General features: G+C 42.1%; 1 protein-coding gene across 4 annotated transcripts in view; it reads left to right on the top strand.

The window, feature by feature from the left end:
* Positions 1-16,890, top strand: part of DPYD (dihydropyrimidine dehydrogenase) — a 1,626,828-nt gene that overhangs the window by 162,024 nt on the left and 1,447,914 nt on the right. Inside the window, exon 2 of one of the 4 annotated variants that reach the window (XM_077278230.1) lies at positions 12,981-13,106. The exons of the other annotated variants lie outside the window; for them this stretch is intronic. Coding sequence (XP_077134345.1) covers positions 13,029-13,106 — 78 coding nt within the window. The 5' untranslated portion in view covers positions 12,981-13,028. The remainder of the gene's footprint in view (positions 1-12,980; positions 13,107-16,890) is intronic. 4 annotated transcript variants of the gene reach the window in all.

Below are 16,890 nucleotides of genomic sequence, written 5' to 3'. Positions count from 1 at the left end.
AGGGCGATCTGGATGAGCACTATGGAATGCACGAACCAAATCAGGAGCATGAACATCAGATGCTGTCACCCAAGAATTATCCTCCTGACCATAGCCTTTCCACTTAACCAGATACTGAAGTTTCCGTCTGGAAACACGGGAGTCCAAGATCTTTTCTACCACATACTCCAACTCACCCTCAACCAGCACAGGAGCAGGAGGATCAGCAGACGGAACAACCGGCACCTCATACCTCCGCAATAATGACCGATGAAAAACATTATGAATAGTAAAAGATGCTGGGAGGTCCAAACGAAAGGACACAGGATTGAGAACCTCCAGAATCCTATAAGGGCCGATAAACCGAGGCTTAAACTTAGGAGACGAGACCTTCATAGGAACAAATCGAGAAGACAACCAAACCAGGTCCCCAACACAAAGACGAGGACCGACACGCTGATGACGATTAGTGAACTGTTGAGTCTTCTCCTGGGACAACTTCAGATTGTCCACAACCTGTCCCCAAATCTGATGCATTCTATCAACCACAGCATCTACTCCAGGACAATCCGAAGATTCCAATTGACCGGACGAAAAGCGAGGGTGAAACCCTGAATTACAAAAAAATGGAGAAACCAAAGTGGCAGAACTGGCCCGATTGTTAAGGGCAAACTCTGCCAATGGCAAAAAATCAAGCCAATCGTCCTGATCAGCGGACACAAAACACCTCAAGTAAGTCTCCAAGGTCTGATTAGTACGCTCAGTCTGGCCATTAGTCTGAGGATGGAATGCAGACGAAAACGACAAGTCGATGCCCATCCTGGCACAGAACGCCCGCCAAAATCTAGACACAAACTGAGTACCCCTGTCAGAAACTATATTCTCAGGAATACCATGCAAACGCACAACATTCTGAAAAAATAGAGGGACCAGCTCAGAGGAGGAGGGCAATTTGGGCAAAGGTACCAAGTGAACCATCTTGGAAAAACGGTCACACACCACCCAGATGACGGACATCCTACGAGAAACAGGAAGGTCAGAAATAAAGTCTATAGAGATGTGCATCCAAGGCCTCTTAGGAATAGGCAAGGGCAACAACAACCCGCTGGCCCGGGAACAGCAGGGCTTAGCCCGAGCACAAACATCACAAGACTGCACAAAAATACGTACATCTCGAGACAAGGAAGGCCACCAGAAGGACCTAGACACCAGATCCCTGGTGCCAAAAATTCCAGGATGACCTGCCAACGCGGAAGAGTGAACCTCCGAAATAACTCTACTGGTCCAGTCATCAGGGACAAACAGTCTACCAGGCGGACAGCGATCAGGCCTATCCACTTGAAACTCCTGCAAAGAGCGCCGCAGGTCTGGGGAGACAGCTGACAATATCACCCCATCCTTCAGGATGCCAGTAGGTTCGGAATCACCAGGCGAGTCAGGCTCAAAACTCCTAGAGAGGGCATCCGCCCTCACATTCTTAGACCCAGGCAGATATGAGACCACAAAGTTAAATCGAGAGAAAAACAATGACCAGCGCGCCTGTCTAGGATTCAGACGCCTGGCTGACTCAAGATAAATTAGATTTTTGTGGTCAGTCAAGACCACCACCTGGTGTCTAGCACCCTCAAGCCAATGACGCCACTCCTCAAATGCCCACTTCATGGCCAAGAGCTCCCGATTTCCAACATCATAATTTCGCTCAGCGGGCGAAAACTTTCGAGAGAAAAACGCACATGGTCTCATCACTGAGCAGTCAGGACCTTTCTGCGACAAAACTGCACCTGCTCCGATCTCGGAAGCATCTACTTCAACCTGGAACGGGAGCGAAACATCAGGCTGGCGCAACACAGGAGCAGAAGAAAAGCGGCGCTTAAGCTCCCGAAAGGCCTCCACAGCCGCAGAGGACCAATTAGCAACATCAGCACCCTTCTTGGTCAAATCAGTCAAAGGTTTAGCAATGGCAGAAAAACCCGCTATGAATCGGCGATAGAAATTAGCAAATCCCAAGAATTTCTGAAGACTCTTTAGAGAAGTAGGTTGTATCCAATCACAAATAGCCTGAACCTTAACAGGGTCCATCTCCATAGATGAAGGGGAAAAAATATATCCCAGAAAGGAAATTCTCTGAACCCCAAAAATACACTTTGAGCCCTTCACAAATAGAGAATTAGCTCGTAAAACCTGAAAAACTCTCCTGACCTGTTGAACATGAGATTCCCAGTCCTCCGAAAAAATCAAAATATCATCCAAATACACAATCATAAATTTATCCAGATATTCACGGAAAATATCGTGCATAAAGGACTGAAAAACGGAAGGGGCATTCGCGAGACTGAAAGGCATTACCAAATACTCAAAATGGCCTTCAGGCGTATTAAATGCGGTCTTCCACTCATCCCCCTGCTTAATCCGCACCAAATTATACGCACCACGTAGATCGATCTTAGTGAACCACTTCGCCCCCTTTATGCGAGCAAAAAGATCAGTCAGTAAAGGTAATGGGTACTGGTATTTAACAGTAATCTTATTCAGAAGTCGATAGTCGATACAAGGTCTCAATGAACCATCCTTTTTACCCACAAAGAAAAACCCTGCCCCCAATGGAGACAAAGAGGGGCGAATATGACCCTTTTCTAAAGATTCTCTGATATACTCCCGCATAGCAGTATGTTCAGGTACAGACAAATTAAACAAGCGACCCTTAGGAAATTTACTACCGGGAATCAACTCAATAGCGCAGTCACACTCTCTGTGAGGGGGGAGAGAATCAGTTTTAGGCTCCTGAAAGACATCATAAAAATCTGACAGAAATGCTGGGATCTCAGAGGGAGTAGATGAAGAAATGGGAACCAAAGGTGCATCCCCATGAATCCCCCGACATCCCCAACTCAGCACAGACATTGATCTCCAGTCCAAGACTGGATTATGAATTTGTAACCATGGTAATCCAAGTACTAATACGTCATGTAGATTATATAACACAAGGAAACGAATAATCTCCTGATGGTCTGGGGAAAGATGCATAGTCACTTGTGTCCAATATTGTGGTTTATTGCTAGCCAAAGGTGTAGAATCAATACCCTTTAAGGGAATAGAAACCTCCAGAGGCTCTAAATCAAACCCACAACGCTTGGCAAAGGACCAATCCATGAGACTCAGAGCGGCGCCAGAATCCACATAAGCATCCACAGTAACAGATGATAAAGTACAAATCAATGTCACGGACAAAAGAAATTTAGACTGCAAGGTACCCATAGAAAAAGATTTATCAACCCTTTTATCAACCTTCTTTATGCGTTTAGAGCATGCTGATATAACATGAGCTGGATCTCCACAATAGAAGCACAACCCATTTTTGCGCCTGTAATTCTGTCGTTCGCCTCTAGACAATACACTATCGCATTGCATATGCTCTGGTGCCTTTTCAGAGGTCACCGCCAAATGATGCACAGGTTTTTGCTCAGAAGATACCGCCATATGGTGCACAGGTTTTTGCTCAGAAGATACCGCCATATGGTGCACAGGTTTTTGCTCAAAAGATACCGCCATATGGTGCACAGATTTTTGCTCAGAAGATACCGCCATATGGTGCACAGATTTGCGCTCCCGTAAACGCCGATCAATCTGGATAGCCAATTTCATGGCATCATTCAGACCTGTAGGCACAGGGAACCCCACCATGACATCCTTCACGGCATCAGAGAGACCTTCTCTGAAATTAGCTGCTAGAGCGCACTCATTCCATTTAGTAAGTACCGACCATTTACGAAATTTCTGGCAGTATATCTCAGCTTCATCTTGCCCTTGGGAAAGAGCTATCAAGGCTTTCTCAGCCAAAATCTCTAAATTAGGTTCTTCATAAAGCAACCCCAAAGCCAGAAAAAACGCATCTACATTTAATAACGCAGGATCCCCTGGCGACAATGCAAATGCCCAACTTTGTGGGTCACCCCGCAATAGAGAAATAACAATTTTAACCTGTTGCGCAGGATCACCAGCAGAGTGAGATTTCAGAGACAAAAACAATTTACAATTCTCTCTGAAATTCAAAAAACGGGATCTGTCTCCGGTAAAAAATTCAGGCATAGGGATCTTAGGTTCAGACATTGGAGCACGTATAACAAAATCTTGTAAGTTCTGGACCTTTGAAGCCAGGTTATTCAGACCTGCAACCAAACTCTGTGGATCCATGATTCAAACAGGTGTAACCAAAGCCATTCAAAGATTAAGAGGAGAGGAAAAAAAAAAAAAAGGCTGAAGACTGCAGTTTAAGCAAGGAGTACAAATAAGCACTAAGGTGCACTTTCCAAACACAGAAGGAAAAAAAAAAACCTTTTCATATCCTTTCCTGCTTTAGTGCATAGTTTTAACACATCAGGCCGGCCAAACTGTTATGATTTTCCCAATGGCAGGGAAATCAAAAATAACAAACGGACTAGCTCTCGGGTGATGGAAACTAAAGTGACCGTGACCTGAACCTGACACAACACTGGAAGTAGCCGGGGAGTGTTTCCTACGATGCCCTAGACACCACGCGCCAGCCGGAGATCTAACTACCCCTATCAGAGGAATATACAGGCCTGCCTTACCTCCAGAGATGAACCCCAAAAGGAGATAGCAGGCCCCCACAAATATTGACGGTGAGTCAAGAGGAAAAGACATACGTAGGATGAACAGCAGATTTAGCACAGTGAGGTCCGCTTACTAGATAGCAGAAGTACAGGAAAGAGTTACTTCACGGTCAACTTCAAAACACTACTCAAAAACACCATCCTGAAATTACTTTAAAACTCCAGTGACAACTCATGCCACTGGAGTGGCAATTTCAGTCCACGAGAGCTTCCAGCTGCAGAGAGTCACATTGCAGATAGCTGGACAAAAAATAACATTAACTAGGAACAAAATTCAACTTAGCTGAACTGGAACTTGAGGCAGGAGAATGCAACAGAATGCTACTGATACATTGTTGGCCGGCATCGGACCAGCAGCCAAGCAGCCTTAAATAGGAAACTCCCCTAATGGGTGTCAACAGGTGATCAAGGATAGAAGAAGGCAAATAAGTGGCACTACCATAAAACACCACTGGGGGAGCCCACAAACAGAATTCACAACAGCTGTAGCACTTCCCGAAGAAGCTGCAGTGGTAACCCGGATACCAGGAGTGCTCCCGATAATCAGGTGTCCAGCACGGCAGCTGCATGTGTCGCAGCTGTGTGACAGCCACGACACACAGGCTCTCCATGCATGTGTTGTGATTGTCACACAGCCACGACACATGCAGCTGTGGTGCCGGACAACTGATTATCACGAGCGCTCCAGGCATCTGGGTTCCTGCTGCAGCTTCTTTGGTAAGCACTATAGGTTGCTGAATAAGGAGGGAGCTGACGATGTTTGCTCATGTCTACCCAAGACCAGAATATATAACTTTTCTGGTCCTGAGAGGCAAGCAATGATAGATTACATCTCTGAGAGTCTTGCTAAGTAACATATTAGACCCTTTTCTTCTTCTGTGGTGGTAGGGTTCTTTTTTGTTAAGAAGAAAGATGGGGGGTTTGAATCCCTGTTTAGAATTTTGCAAGTTGAATTGAATTATCATTCAAGATCCTTATCCTCTCCAATTGATTACTGATTTATTTAATCAGATTTTTGGTGTTAAATGGTTCTCCAAGTTGGATCACAGGGGAGCCTATGATCTGATTAGAATCAAGGAGGGGGATGAGTGGACAACTGCCTTTAACACTCCTGAATGGCATTATGAAAATCTTGTCATACCTTTTGACCTTACTAACGCTCCCAACATTTTTCAGCATTTTGTCAATGACATTTTTCGTCATCTAGTGGGTAGATTTGTGTTAGTTTATCTTGATTATATTTTGATCTTCTCTCCTGATCTGAAGACACATCAGGTACACATCAGGCAGGTGTTACAGATATTAAGGTATAATAAACTGTGTGCAAAACTTGAAAAATGTGCATTTGCTGTACAGGAGATGATATTTTTTGGCTTCTCAGTGTTATCTGCGGGGTTCCAGGTGGACCCAGATAAGGTCCATGCAGTTCTGAAGTGGGATCTTCCTGAAAATCTGAATGCCTTGTAACTATTTCTAGGGTTTGCCAACTACTAAAGGAAGTTTACTTGGAACTTCTCGTCAATTGTCAAACATCTCACTGATATGAGAAAAAAAGGCACAGACTTGTCGAGGTGGTCCGACCTCGCCTTTTATTGTGCCATTACATTTGCTACTCAAAATTTTATGGACACATCATTATTTGATTCTTTCTCGTCACCCAGGAAATAAAGTGACCTTGGACATCATTTTGCGTTGTTTTTTGGTGGCCAAGGTTGCACCAGAATGTACTCAATTTTGTGTCTACCTGTAATGTTTGTGCGTGTAGTAAGACACCATTGACACATTAATCCATGGACCTTCAGCCATCTGCTGGAAAAACTAATTTTAGTTGTGGTTGATATGGCAATGAAGTGTGCCATCTTACTAAACCTATCTGCTCTCCCTAATGCTAAGACTTTTGCTCAAGTATTTGTCACTGAGATCTTGAAGCTTCACGGGGATGTGGTGTCAGATCAGGTAACCCAGTCTGTATCTAAAGGTACGGTCACACTCAGCGACGCTGCGGCGATATAGACAACGAGCCGACCTAAACTAGATCGCTGGAGCGTTGCTGTTTAGGTCGCTGTAGAGACGTCAAACACAGCAACTCCAGAACGATGCAGGAGCGATCCAGTGACGTAACGGCGAGTCACTTCTCGTTCTTGCTGGTTATTAGCTCCATGTCAAACATTGCTGGTGTTGTTGCTTTTGATGTCAAACATGACGACACACGCTGACCTGGCGACGAAATAAAGTTCTGGACTTCTAGCTCCGACCAGCGATGGCACAGCGGGATCCAGATCGCTGCTGCGTGTCAAACACAATGAGATCACTATCCAGGATGCTGCAACGTCACGGATTGTTGTCGTTCTCGTTGCAAAGTTGCTGAGTGTGATGGTACCTTTAATTCTGGAGGGTGTTTTGTTCTCCACTGGGGATGCATCTATCCTTTTCCTCAGCATTTCATCCTCATACTAGCAGTCAGACTGAACACTTAAGTCAAGATTTAGAGAGATACCTTTGGTGACTGATAATTAGGAAGATTGGTTATCTCACTTACCTCTGACTGAGTTCGCGTTGAACCATTGTTGTAACCAATCCACTGGTCAGTCACCATTTTTAATGCATATGGCTTCCACCTCAGTTCAGTGCATTCAATAGAGATGAGCCTTTGGGGGTTCTTGGGGAGGAATGTTTTTCTTCTTCACTCTATTTTATATTGCAAGGGGTACAGAACAACCTGAAGGTTATGGTGGAAAGATCCAAACACATGGCTGATAAAAAAACATTTGTCAGGTCCGAACCTGTGTATGAATGTTTATGCATGGCAGTCCACCAGGAATATTATTATTATTGAAGATTCCTTCTCGAAAACTAGGTCCTAAGTTCATTGAGCCATATAAGCTGGTTTTTGTATTTAACCCTGTGGCTTTTTGTCTTAATCTACCTTAATCACTTAAAATCCATAATGTTTTCCACAGGTCATTGCTCAAGAAATATGTCATGCCTTTGGTTCCGTCATCCCTACTGCTGCCTCCTGTAATTATTGATGGGAAATTAGAATTTCAGGTGGCAAAAAAAGTTGACTTTTGTTATGATCACTGCTCTCTCCAATACTTGGTGCACTGGAGAGGTTATGGTCCGGAGGAAAGGACATGGATACCTGCCTCAGAAGTTAACACTTGTAGGTTAGTATGTTCCTTCCATGCAACTAATCAGGACAAAACCAGTCCTTAGGGTCCTGGGGCCCCTCATAGAAGGAGGGTAGGTTCACAGGTGTGTCATGTCCTTATGTAACTAATGGAGGATCAGAGATCAGAAGGTCACAATGTTTATTTGCTCGCACGTCCTTTTTAGGATCCGTTGGTCATTTAGCTTGAGTTGGATTGGATTTACTTTCATTCAGTGCTGAAAGGGTTAAGGACCCTTTCTATTCTGGCTGTGAACTTGGAGATTGAGTACTCAGCTGCAGCATAATGTGACCACTCTCTTTTACTATATAAACTCACTGCTAGCTTCATTCCTTTCCGGTTATAGTTAAGCTATACTGACCTCTTTGAAGTAGCCTGTCTCTGGATAAGCTGAAGTGTCCGCTATAGTTGCAGAAGTGAAGTTTCCTGTTGGAGAAACTAAGTAGTGTTATTAGTTGTGTGTTTGCACACTGTTTGTCATACCTTCCTCATATTGTCTTTTTGTAGTAGTGGGACTAGTGACTCGCTGGCCTGTGCATTAGACAGGGTAAGTTCAGGGCCAGCAGGGACTTAGGAGCATGATCGCACATGGGGGGAAGGACCCGTCTAGGGACAATAGGGAGTGCAGGTATCAGAATCAGGTTTATGTTGGGAGGTGACACCTCTACCTTCTCCCTATCACCAGGATTTCCTTGTGCATCTTCCCTGGTGTTTCACCACGCACTGGGCATCCTTGCTTGCCCCAGCGTGACAATACCTTGCACCATGCAAAATTAAAGAGAACCAATTTATGAGATGTCAGATCCATAGGCAGCATGAATCTGACACGGATTGTCTTATTACCGCTGGGTAAAGTATGTGTTTGAACTGAAATGCTGGGATGTTTCAGAGAAAACACATCTATTAAAGCAGGACGGAGACTATTGTTCCATGATGACTCGTCCAAGCAGAATCTGGGTGGCTTTACCCCACCCCACTCTCCTAGACTGACATATCTCTCCCTATGTGTGTGCAAAGAAAGCAGTTGGGGAGGGGAGAAGGTAGGGGATCTTGTTCGGACTGGTCATTATGGGCACATTGTACCCAGCTAGCTTTCCAATGTATGATTGCTCTGAAATGCTGGAGCACTTCAGAGGAAAACATGCATGGCTGCAATAATGCAAAAATGTGGATTTCTCTGGAATTAAACATTGGATCGCAGATATCAAAGTATCATTTTGTGCAACTTTCTATGACCTACATGCAGCTTAAGAGAGTTCCCCCTAATGACAGATTCTCTTTAAATTATATGATATTTGTATTTTTTATGTAAAGGAAACGGTAATGTAATACTCGTCCAGGAAAGTGCTAGACCTATGACATATGTTTACAATGTAACACTTATCATAACTTGCAGAAACTTGTGTATGATTAGAATACAGATTTAAAGTTATATTATATTTTATTTACTGCATTTGATTAAAATCAAGTAGGCAGAATTCAGCTGTCACATACCTACAGTGTTGAAGGAATTCTAAGTGCGCTATTCATGTCTTGACGCTGTTGGCAGTCATTCATCAAATGCTCGTATACTACTGTTACATTGTGGCAGAGCTAATCAAGCCAATCACTGCTTGTGAGAGGTCTGGTGTACTTAATGGATGAAGTGCTCTGTCTGTCTATGACAGTGGTACCTTAATTATGAAAATGTTAAATGTTATACAAAGGGGCATGAAACGCTTCAGAAAATTTGGTAAAATTCACCTGTCTCAACTCCTAAAAAAAGCTATGAAAAGGTTATCTGATATGACGGAAACATATAGCTTAAAGGGATTGTTCCATTTCAGTTAAGCTTATATCCCAGATGTAGCTTGTTTTAAAACCACAAACCATGGTGTGCTTCCCTGGGTCTCCGGCAGATTCCTCTCATTGCTCCCACGGCCTGGCATTGGTTGCAGCTCTGACATCACCTTGAGCTCAGTGGCTTTCCCAATGTTAAGGAATGGCCCCTTCAGAGCTGCTAAGCTTAATGATTGGATATCACTTTTTCAACTTGTCATCAGCACCACAGCTGATGCCAGTCACTGAGAACAGCAGCATAGATCAGCCGGTGGATACGGGGAAGGTGTGTGCAGTTTGGTTTGTTGTTTTATAACAGCAGGAGTAGAAACTTAATTGAAAGGAAACTACCCCCTTAAGTGACTTATATTTCAGCTTCTTTTGCTAATATGGTACCTGTTACAATTTGGCATTAACCCCTTAATGACGTGTATAGGACGTCATGAGCAAGTGTCAGTTCCTGCATGATATTGAAGAAACTAGGGAGCAATAGCGCAAATAGGATGATACCCGTGAAACAAAGCAAGAATAAACAGGGAGTTTAAGCTTTCCTTGTTTTGTGGCAATTGCAACAATGACTACGCCTGACCAGCTGCTGCACACCGTGGGTGATAGAGCATAAGGATAGTAGAAGGAGATGGATGGCTTTCCTGCACTGCTGTCAATATCCCATAAAGGATAGAGGAGAATAAATAAAAAAAAAAATGTTTATTCTGTCGTGTAGATCTACGCGTTTCAAAGTTCTCCAACCTTGTCCTCACAAAATACTCGTACTCAGGAGACATTGCACCACAAATTTTATGGTCCATTTTCTTTTATCCCTCTTTAAAATTAAAAACTTGGGGCTAAAAACATTTTAGTGGAAAATGTAACTTCATTTACACGGCACAATGTTCTACAATTCTGTGAAATATCGGGGGTTTTAAAAAGCTCACTGCAACCCTAGATTAATTCTTTGAGATGTGTAGTTTCCAAAATGAGGTCACTTGTGTGGATTTCTGCTATTCTGAAACATTGTCTGCTCTCCAAATTCGACATGGCGCTCTGAGCAAACATGGGCTATCCCTGGACTCAGGAAAATTACACAACAAATTGTATGACCCTTTTTTTCTGTCACTCTTGTGAAAATTTAAAATTTGGAGCCAAAGCAACATTTTTTGTGGGAAAAATTAAAGTGTTATTTTTTACCTTAATTCATGTGAAGCATTTAAAGGGTTAATAAACTTCTTGAATGTATTTTGAGCATGTTGAGGGATACAGATTTTAAAATGGTGTCATTTTGGGGTATTTTCTGTCACATAGACCTCTAAAAGTCACTTCAAACGTGGCTCACACCACTAGCACACACTCCTAGTACACTAACTGCAACAGCTAGTTTGATCCTCTCCCTCTCTTTTTATTATTAACAAACACTCTTATTCCCCTCTATTTCTGCTCTGTTTAATTTCTAAACACTAGTATTATTATTCTTCACATATCGTATTTTTCGGATTATGACACACTTTTTTCCTCAAAATTTTTTGGGGAAAATAGGGGTGCGTTGTATAATGGGGATATACCTTACCGTCCGCAGTGGAGCAGGGTCCCAGGGTCGCTGTTGGAGGAGGCAAGAGTGGAGCGTTGCTGCAGGCCACAGACTGGGATGAGGGGGTGTTTGGATGTGTGACACGCCACTGCAGGTGTTCGGTGCTGTGGTGTCTCCATCTGTGCATGCAACAATTTTCCCGGAATGCAACGCATAGTAAACCATGTAAGTGTGGGGCTTTCATAAAATGCTGGCAGAGCCTCCGCACCACCGAACACCCGCAGCGGCGCGCCGCACATCCGAACACCCCCTCATCCCAGCCTGTGGCCTTCAGCAACGCTCCACTCTTTCCTCCTCTAGCAGCAACCCTAGGACCCTGCTTCACTGCAGCCACCACCCCGGGTAAGCAATAAGACGCATGGATTATAAGAAGCACCACCATTTTATTAAAAAAAGGTTTTTCCATTTTTCGCCTTAAAATTTGGCGTGCGTCTTATAATCCGCAAAATATGGTATATCATTTGCTTATTTGAAATTTATTTTTCTATTCAATTTCTAAGTTTGTGCAAATGTGCTACGTATTATGTCGACAAGATAACGTGATGTGTGGTCACATGACCATGGAGGACCATTTTTGCACTCCTCTTTTTTGAATGTATTGTCTATCTGTTCCTGCATTCTTGCAAGTTGAACCCTATCATTGTGATTTGTCCTGATTAAGATGCATGATCAACTTGAAACGAGTTGACAAATTAAGCTGTATCCATATCGCATCTGGTCTCCTATTGGATATTGGATCCTTGGCAGCGCAGGTTTTTTATCCAATTTTACCTCCAAATTTGCTCACTTTCTGTTTGGTGGATCTGCATCACCCCATCTTTGCTTAAAAGCTAATAAAGGGGTTGTGACTTTCACAACCCCTGCAGGCGAGGAATTTGCGTTTTACTCTTTCCCTTGTAATCCGGATAAGACCCTATTGTGCATATTGTCATTCCAGATTTTATTTAAACATGTGCCTTGTAAAATAATGACAACTATAAACACTTCTGGTGCTGGCGTCATTCCAGCGGTGTCAGCACTGGCTTTCTCGGGGATCACATGACATTGTTATGTCATGCGATCCCTGTGACCAATGAGATCTCCTCACCTTCAGAAAAATAACATACATCCTAAAGAAGTGAGAGAGCAGCTGCTGGTCAGATCATTGTATCTGGGCCAATTTGGTGCCACTGCCCTCCTCTGATGCTGCAGGGTAAAGCTATCGATCCTTCCAAAGTCAGAGAAAGCACTGTTATGGCTATTGGCTTGATGATGCCACTAGTTAACATTGTAAATCAAGCAGGAGTACAACTCCCTCATTCCGACAAGTAGCAAGTCAGAAGGGAGTAGTGCCCTCTTGAAACCAAATGGCAAAAATACCCCGTCATAACTTGTGAAGTGTTGTAATATCCAAAATATTTATCAGATATAAATTAATTTTTCCTAATATGATGTTTATTGACCTGATAACATCAGCTGAAATGATCCACACTGATCCAAAAAGAGGCCATTTTCCACCCAATTTACAAAGTAAAAACCAGGTCAAACATGGACAGTTTCTTCTTTTTAAAATATTTTCAGTATTTAGATCCTTTAGTTATGCATATACTTGGGAATAAAGCAGTGCAGTCATAATACAGAATAAAGTTGTACTTTCTCTTAAAAGTGTCATTCTAACATATAGCTACATGCTATCTTGGGCTCTCATTTATGTGCCCAGCTACCCTTTTATAGTTTGTTTTCTATTTTCAGTATCTAATATGGTAAGAACGGCTCAGAAGTAAAACATTAGCCTGACACAGTGATTGACTTTTACAGGAGATTTACTCATTTGACGAATTAAATTGGAGATACAGAATTGAAAACATGATTGATTGGTGTTTGCGAACCCAGCGAGCACCAGTGAGAGATGGAACAGTTGCAGAACAGATTGGGAAAGTTTTGGTAAAACAAGCGTTGTAACTAAAATTGTGCTCTGTCAAAGCACCATGGACTATAAAATGAGGAGTAATCAGTCAGTGTCAGATTTTCAGTATATCCAGTGGTTCCACCTGGCATATTGCTGCAGAGTTACTATTGTGCTCTGTGTGAAGTTCTCATCATTAACTCTAGGAACACTCTGTTAGCTCTTAGCTTGTCCATCAAAACATCAAAAGATTTAGATGATGTTCAGATCCATTCTGTGAAAAAAAAAATCTTTTCTGCACTCAACTGTGTTGTACAGTATATATAAGCTAATGAAAAATCGAGTATATATCTTATTGGAGATATATTTTACATTGCGAATTGGCCTCAAATATTATGTAGAATGAATTTCACAATGTTGTACAAAGAAGGGGAAATATTTGACAAAGAATACATTTTTGTAGCATTGAATGCTTTGTCTCCGACACAATGGTTAAGTCAGTGATGGCATAACCCAACTCTTCGGCCATTGCCATGCAGCTAGAGTGGTAAATGCAGAGCACCGATCTCATCATTAGAGAGATTTATACTATTTCAAAACTTATTTTTGGGGTGTGCACAAATATAAAGAATTAGCATAGGACACGGCTCAGATATGCAGCGCAAAAAATCTGCAGCATATTTCCAGTGCTACATGTTTGACATCCAAATCATTCTAAGTTATTTTGTGCATTTTCATCCTGGTGTTGATAAGAGTTACATCTCTGATAAATCTGCTGCTGAATCTGCAATTAAATCCTAGCAATTAGCTGTAGATTTTCCATTTTGTGAAATCTACAGCTAATATGGATGTTGGATTTCTAAACCTATCACACAACTATACCTTGACACAGGAAAAAAAAAGTCTTGATATAAAAAACTATAACTGGACACTTAAAGAGGATGTCCGACCTTAGGGCAAAAGTCTGCAGTAAGTCTATATGACTACAGACTTGCGAATCTTTACAGTGCACACCGTGCGCTGTGAGGATTCTCGGGTGACAATGCCAGGACAAGGCAGTCATGTGACCGCTAGTATGCCATTTGCATACTTCTAGCCACATTCCAACAAAACGAGTTCTGTCATGCACGTCTTGTTGGCATGTGACTGCGTGTACTTATGGTCATGTGCCCACCAGCTCCCGATACCAGTACAGGAGAAAACTTACATTGTACAGTGCACACACTGTAAGGATTCACACACAGTGACAGACAACCCTTTTAACAATGTACAAACCATTGAACATGTCAAGTTAGGTGTTGAATTTTTACTTTCTGCATCAAAATACCTTGTTACATTGTAGTATATGTATGCAGTTAGAAAATGTTAAATATTTATGTACCAAGTGGATATACAATAATGCTCCAAAATTCTACAATGGTGATATCACATACAATGATATATATCAGTGTCGTTCATTTATAGCCATTAGCAGCACCGCAATGAATGAGGGGCTGGGTATTGCCAGCCAGTGCCATTTTCCCTGAATCATAGACATTAGTCAATAAAATTTTCCTAATACAACTATAAGTATTTTTTCGTAAAGTTCACTTATCAGCAGTCGTTTCGTTAATATCATAGACAGGGTTAGGTTGAACTCACATGCAAAATGTGATTTCTGGGGCTTGTAAAGTCCACAAATTGCAAATCTGACTCCATTCATTAGCAGGTCACAGTGGACTTCCGTATTGAAGTCTTTTGAACCAGCTTTGTGCCATTCAAACAAGAATTACTTTGTCCTAAAAAAGAAAAATACTGTTGCATGCTGTGATTTTTTTTTTTACAGATGGATCTTAGGTCAATGTAGAAAATTGCTGTGCACTTTAATTGCTCACTGTACAGTCTGTATTCTGCTTTTGTGCACACGAACAGCTCACTAACAAAAGATACATTCTTAAAAACTGTACCTTAGGTCCCCTTCACACATCCTGATATTTCCGGTATTGGAAAAACAGTACCAGAGCTCTCCGTGTCCTTGTGCTACATATGTGTGGCATCTGTGTGTCGCATCAATGTGACACGTACTGGTGCCAGAGAAAAGCTGTACAGTTCGCACTGTTCCCAGGCACCAGGTGTTAAAGACAGCTCTCATCATTGTTGCCTGGTTTCAACCAGACGACATTGATGGGAGTTGTATTCAGCACCCACTATATATGTTGTGTGTAAAATAAATAATTTTAAATTATAAATGGCGTGGGCTTCCACCTAATTTTCATAGCCAGCAGAGGGAAAGCCGATCTCTTGGGGCTGAGTTTAATAATTTTGGAAATAGGCCAATATCCCAAATGGTTCCTATGCTATTAATAACAGCTGACAGCAGTTTGCTTAGCCTTTACTGGTTAGTTTACTGGGGACTCTAGAAAAAAATGATGCAGGGTCCACCTATAATTTCTAACCAGCAAAAGCTAAACAGAAAGCTATTGGATGATATTAATAGCCTGGGAAGGGGACAGGGATATTGGATCAGCCACAAATCCAGGAAATACTGAACTGATCTTGGGATGCAGCTTCAGTTACGAGCAGCAACTAGTCATAGAAGTTACTACAGGTCACAGCTGTTCCCATGGTCAGTTCAGTGTGAGCTGCGGTAACCTTCATTATGTCACTGCTAGCACCATGAGTAATTCCAACTGTGCAAGCTCCAATGTGACTCTTTCGACAAAAAAAAAAGTTGCAGCTCTCAGAATATGATGATGCAAAAACAAATTCATTTTTGTAAAATTATTATTATTATTATTATACATTTTTATAGCGCCATTTATTCCATGGCGCTTTACATGTGAATGGGACAAATATAGACAAGTACAATAAACAGGAGTAAAACAAGGCACACACAAGTACAGGAGGAGAGAGGACCCTGCCCGCGAGGGCTCACAGTCTACAGGGGATGGATGAGGATACACTAGGAGAGGGTAGAGCTGGTCATGCGGCGGTTCAGTAGACCGGGGATCACTGCAGGTTGTAGGCTTGTTGGAAGAGGTGGGTCTTCAGGTTCCTTTTGAAGGTTTCCGTGGTAGGCGAGAGTCTGATGTGTTGAGGTAGAGAGTTCCAGAGTATAGGGGAAGCACGGGAGAAGTCTTAGATGTGGTTGTGGGAGGAAGAGATGAGAGAGGAGTAGAGCAGGAGATCATGAGATGATCGAAGGTTACGTGTAGGTAGGTAATGGGAGACTATATCACAGATGTATGGAGGAGTCAGGTTGTGAATGGCTTTGTATGTCATTGTTAGACATAAAATATTATTCTTAGTCTGTAAAAATAGAATAGCATAAAACAAAGAATATAAATCTGGTATCTCTGTAATCATACCGACCCAATGGATAAATCGGTCTTATCACTTTTACCTCCTTGTGAACAGCCCCCCCAAAAAGCTATAACTGAATTACTGTTTTTTGTTCATTCTCTGTTTGAAAAATCTGAATAAAAAGTGATTAAAAGAAATGATGTGCCCCAAAATGGTACCAAAAAGATCTGCGACTCGTCTGCAAAAAAAATAAGCCCTCATACAGCTCTGTTCACCAAAAAATAAAAAAGTTATAACTCTCAGAATTCAGCTATGAAAAAATTACTTTTTATAAAAAAGCATTTTTACTGTTTAATAGCAGCAAAACCTAAAAAAAAGATATAAATATGATAAACACATTGATCCAAAGAATAAATCCGCCTTATCACTTATACCGCACTGTACTTCTATTTATTCAATCTACCTCCCAAAAATCTTAATAAGGCTCAACTCACATTTATCCTGCACTCTCCACTAAGCACTTATGTCGGGGTTTCTGTG

This window comes from Ranitomeya variabilis, chromosome 8, assembly GCF_051348905.1.
Source record: "Ranitomeya variabilis isolate aRanVar5 chromosome 8, aRanVar5.hap1, whole genome shotgun sequence".
Classification (NCBI taxonomy): Eukaryota; Metazoa; Chordata; class Amphibia; order Anura; family Dendrobatidae; genus Ranitomeya; species Ranitomeya variabilis.
Note: the sequence above shows the minus strand (reverse complement) of the source record. Positions and strands in the feature narration are given on the sequence as shown.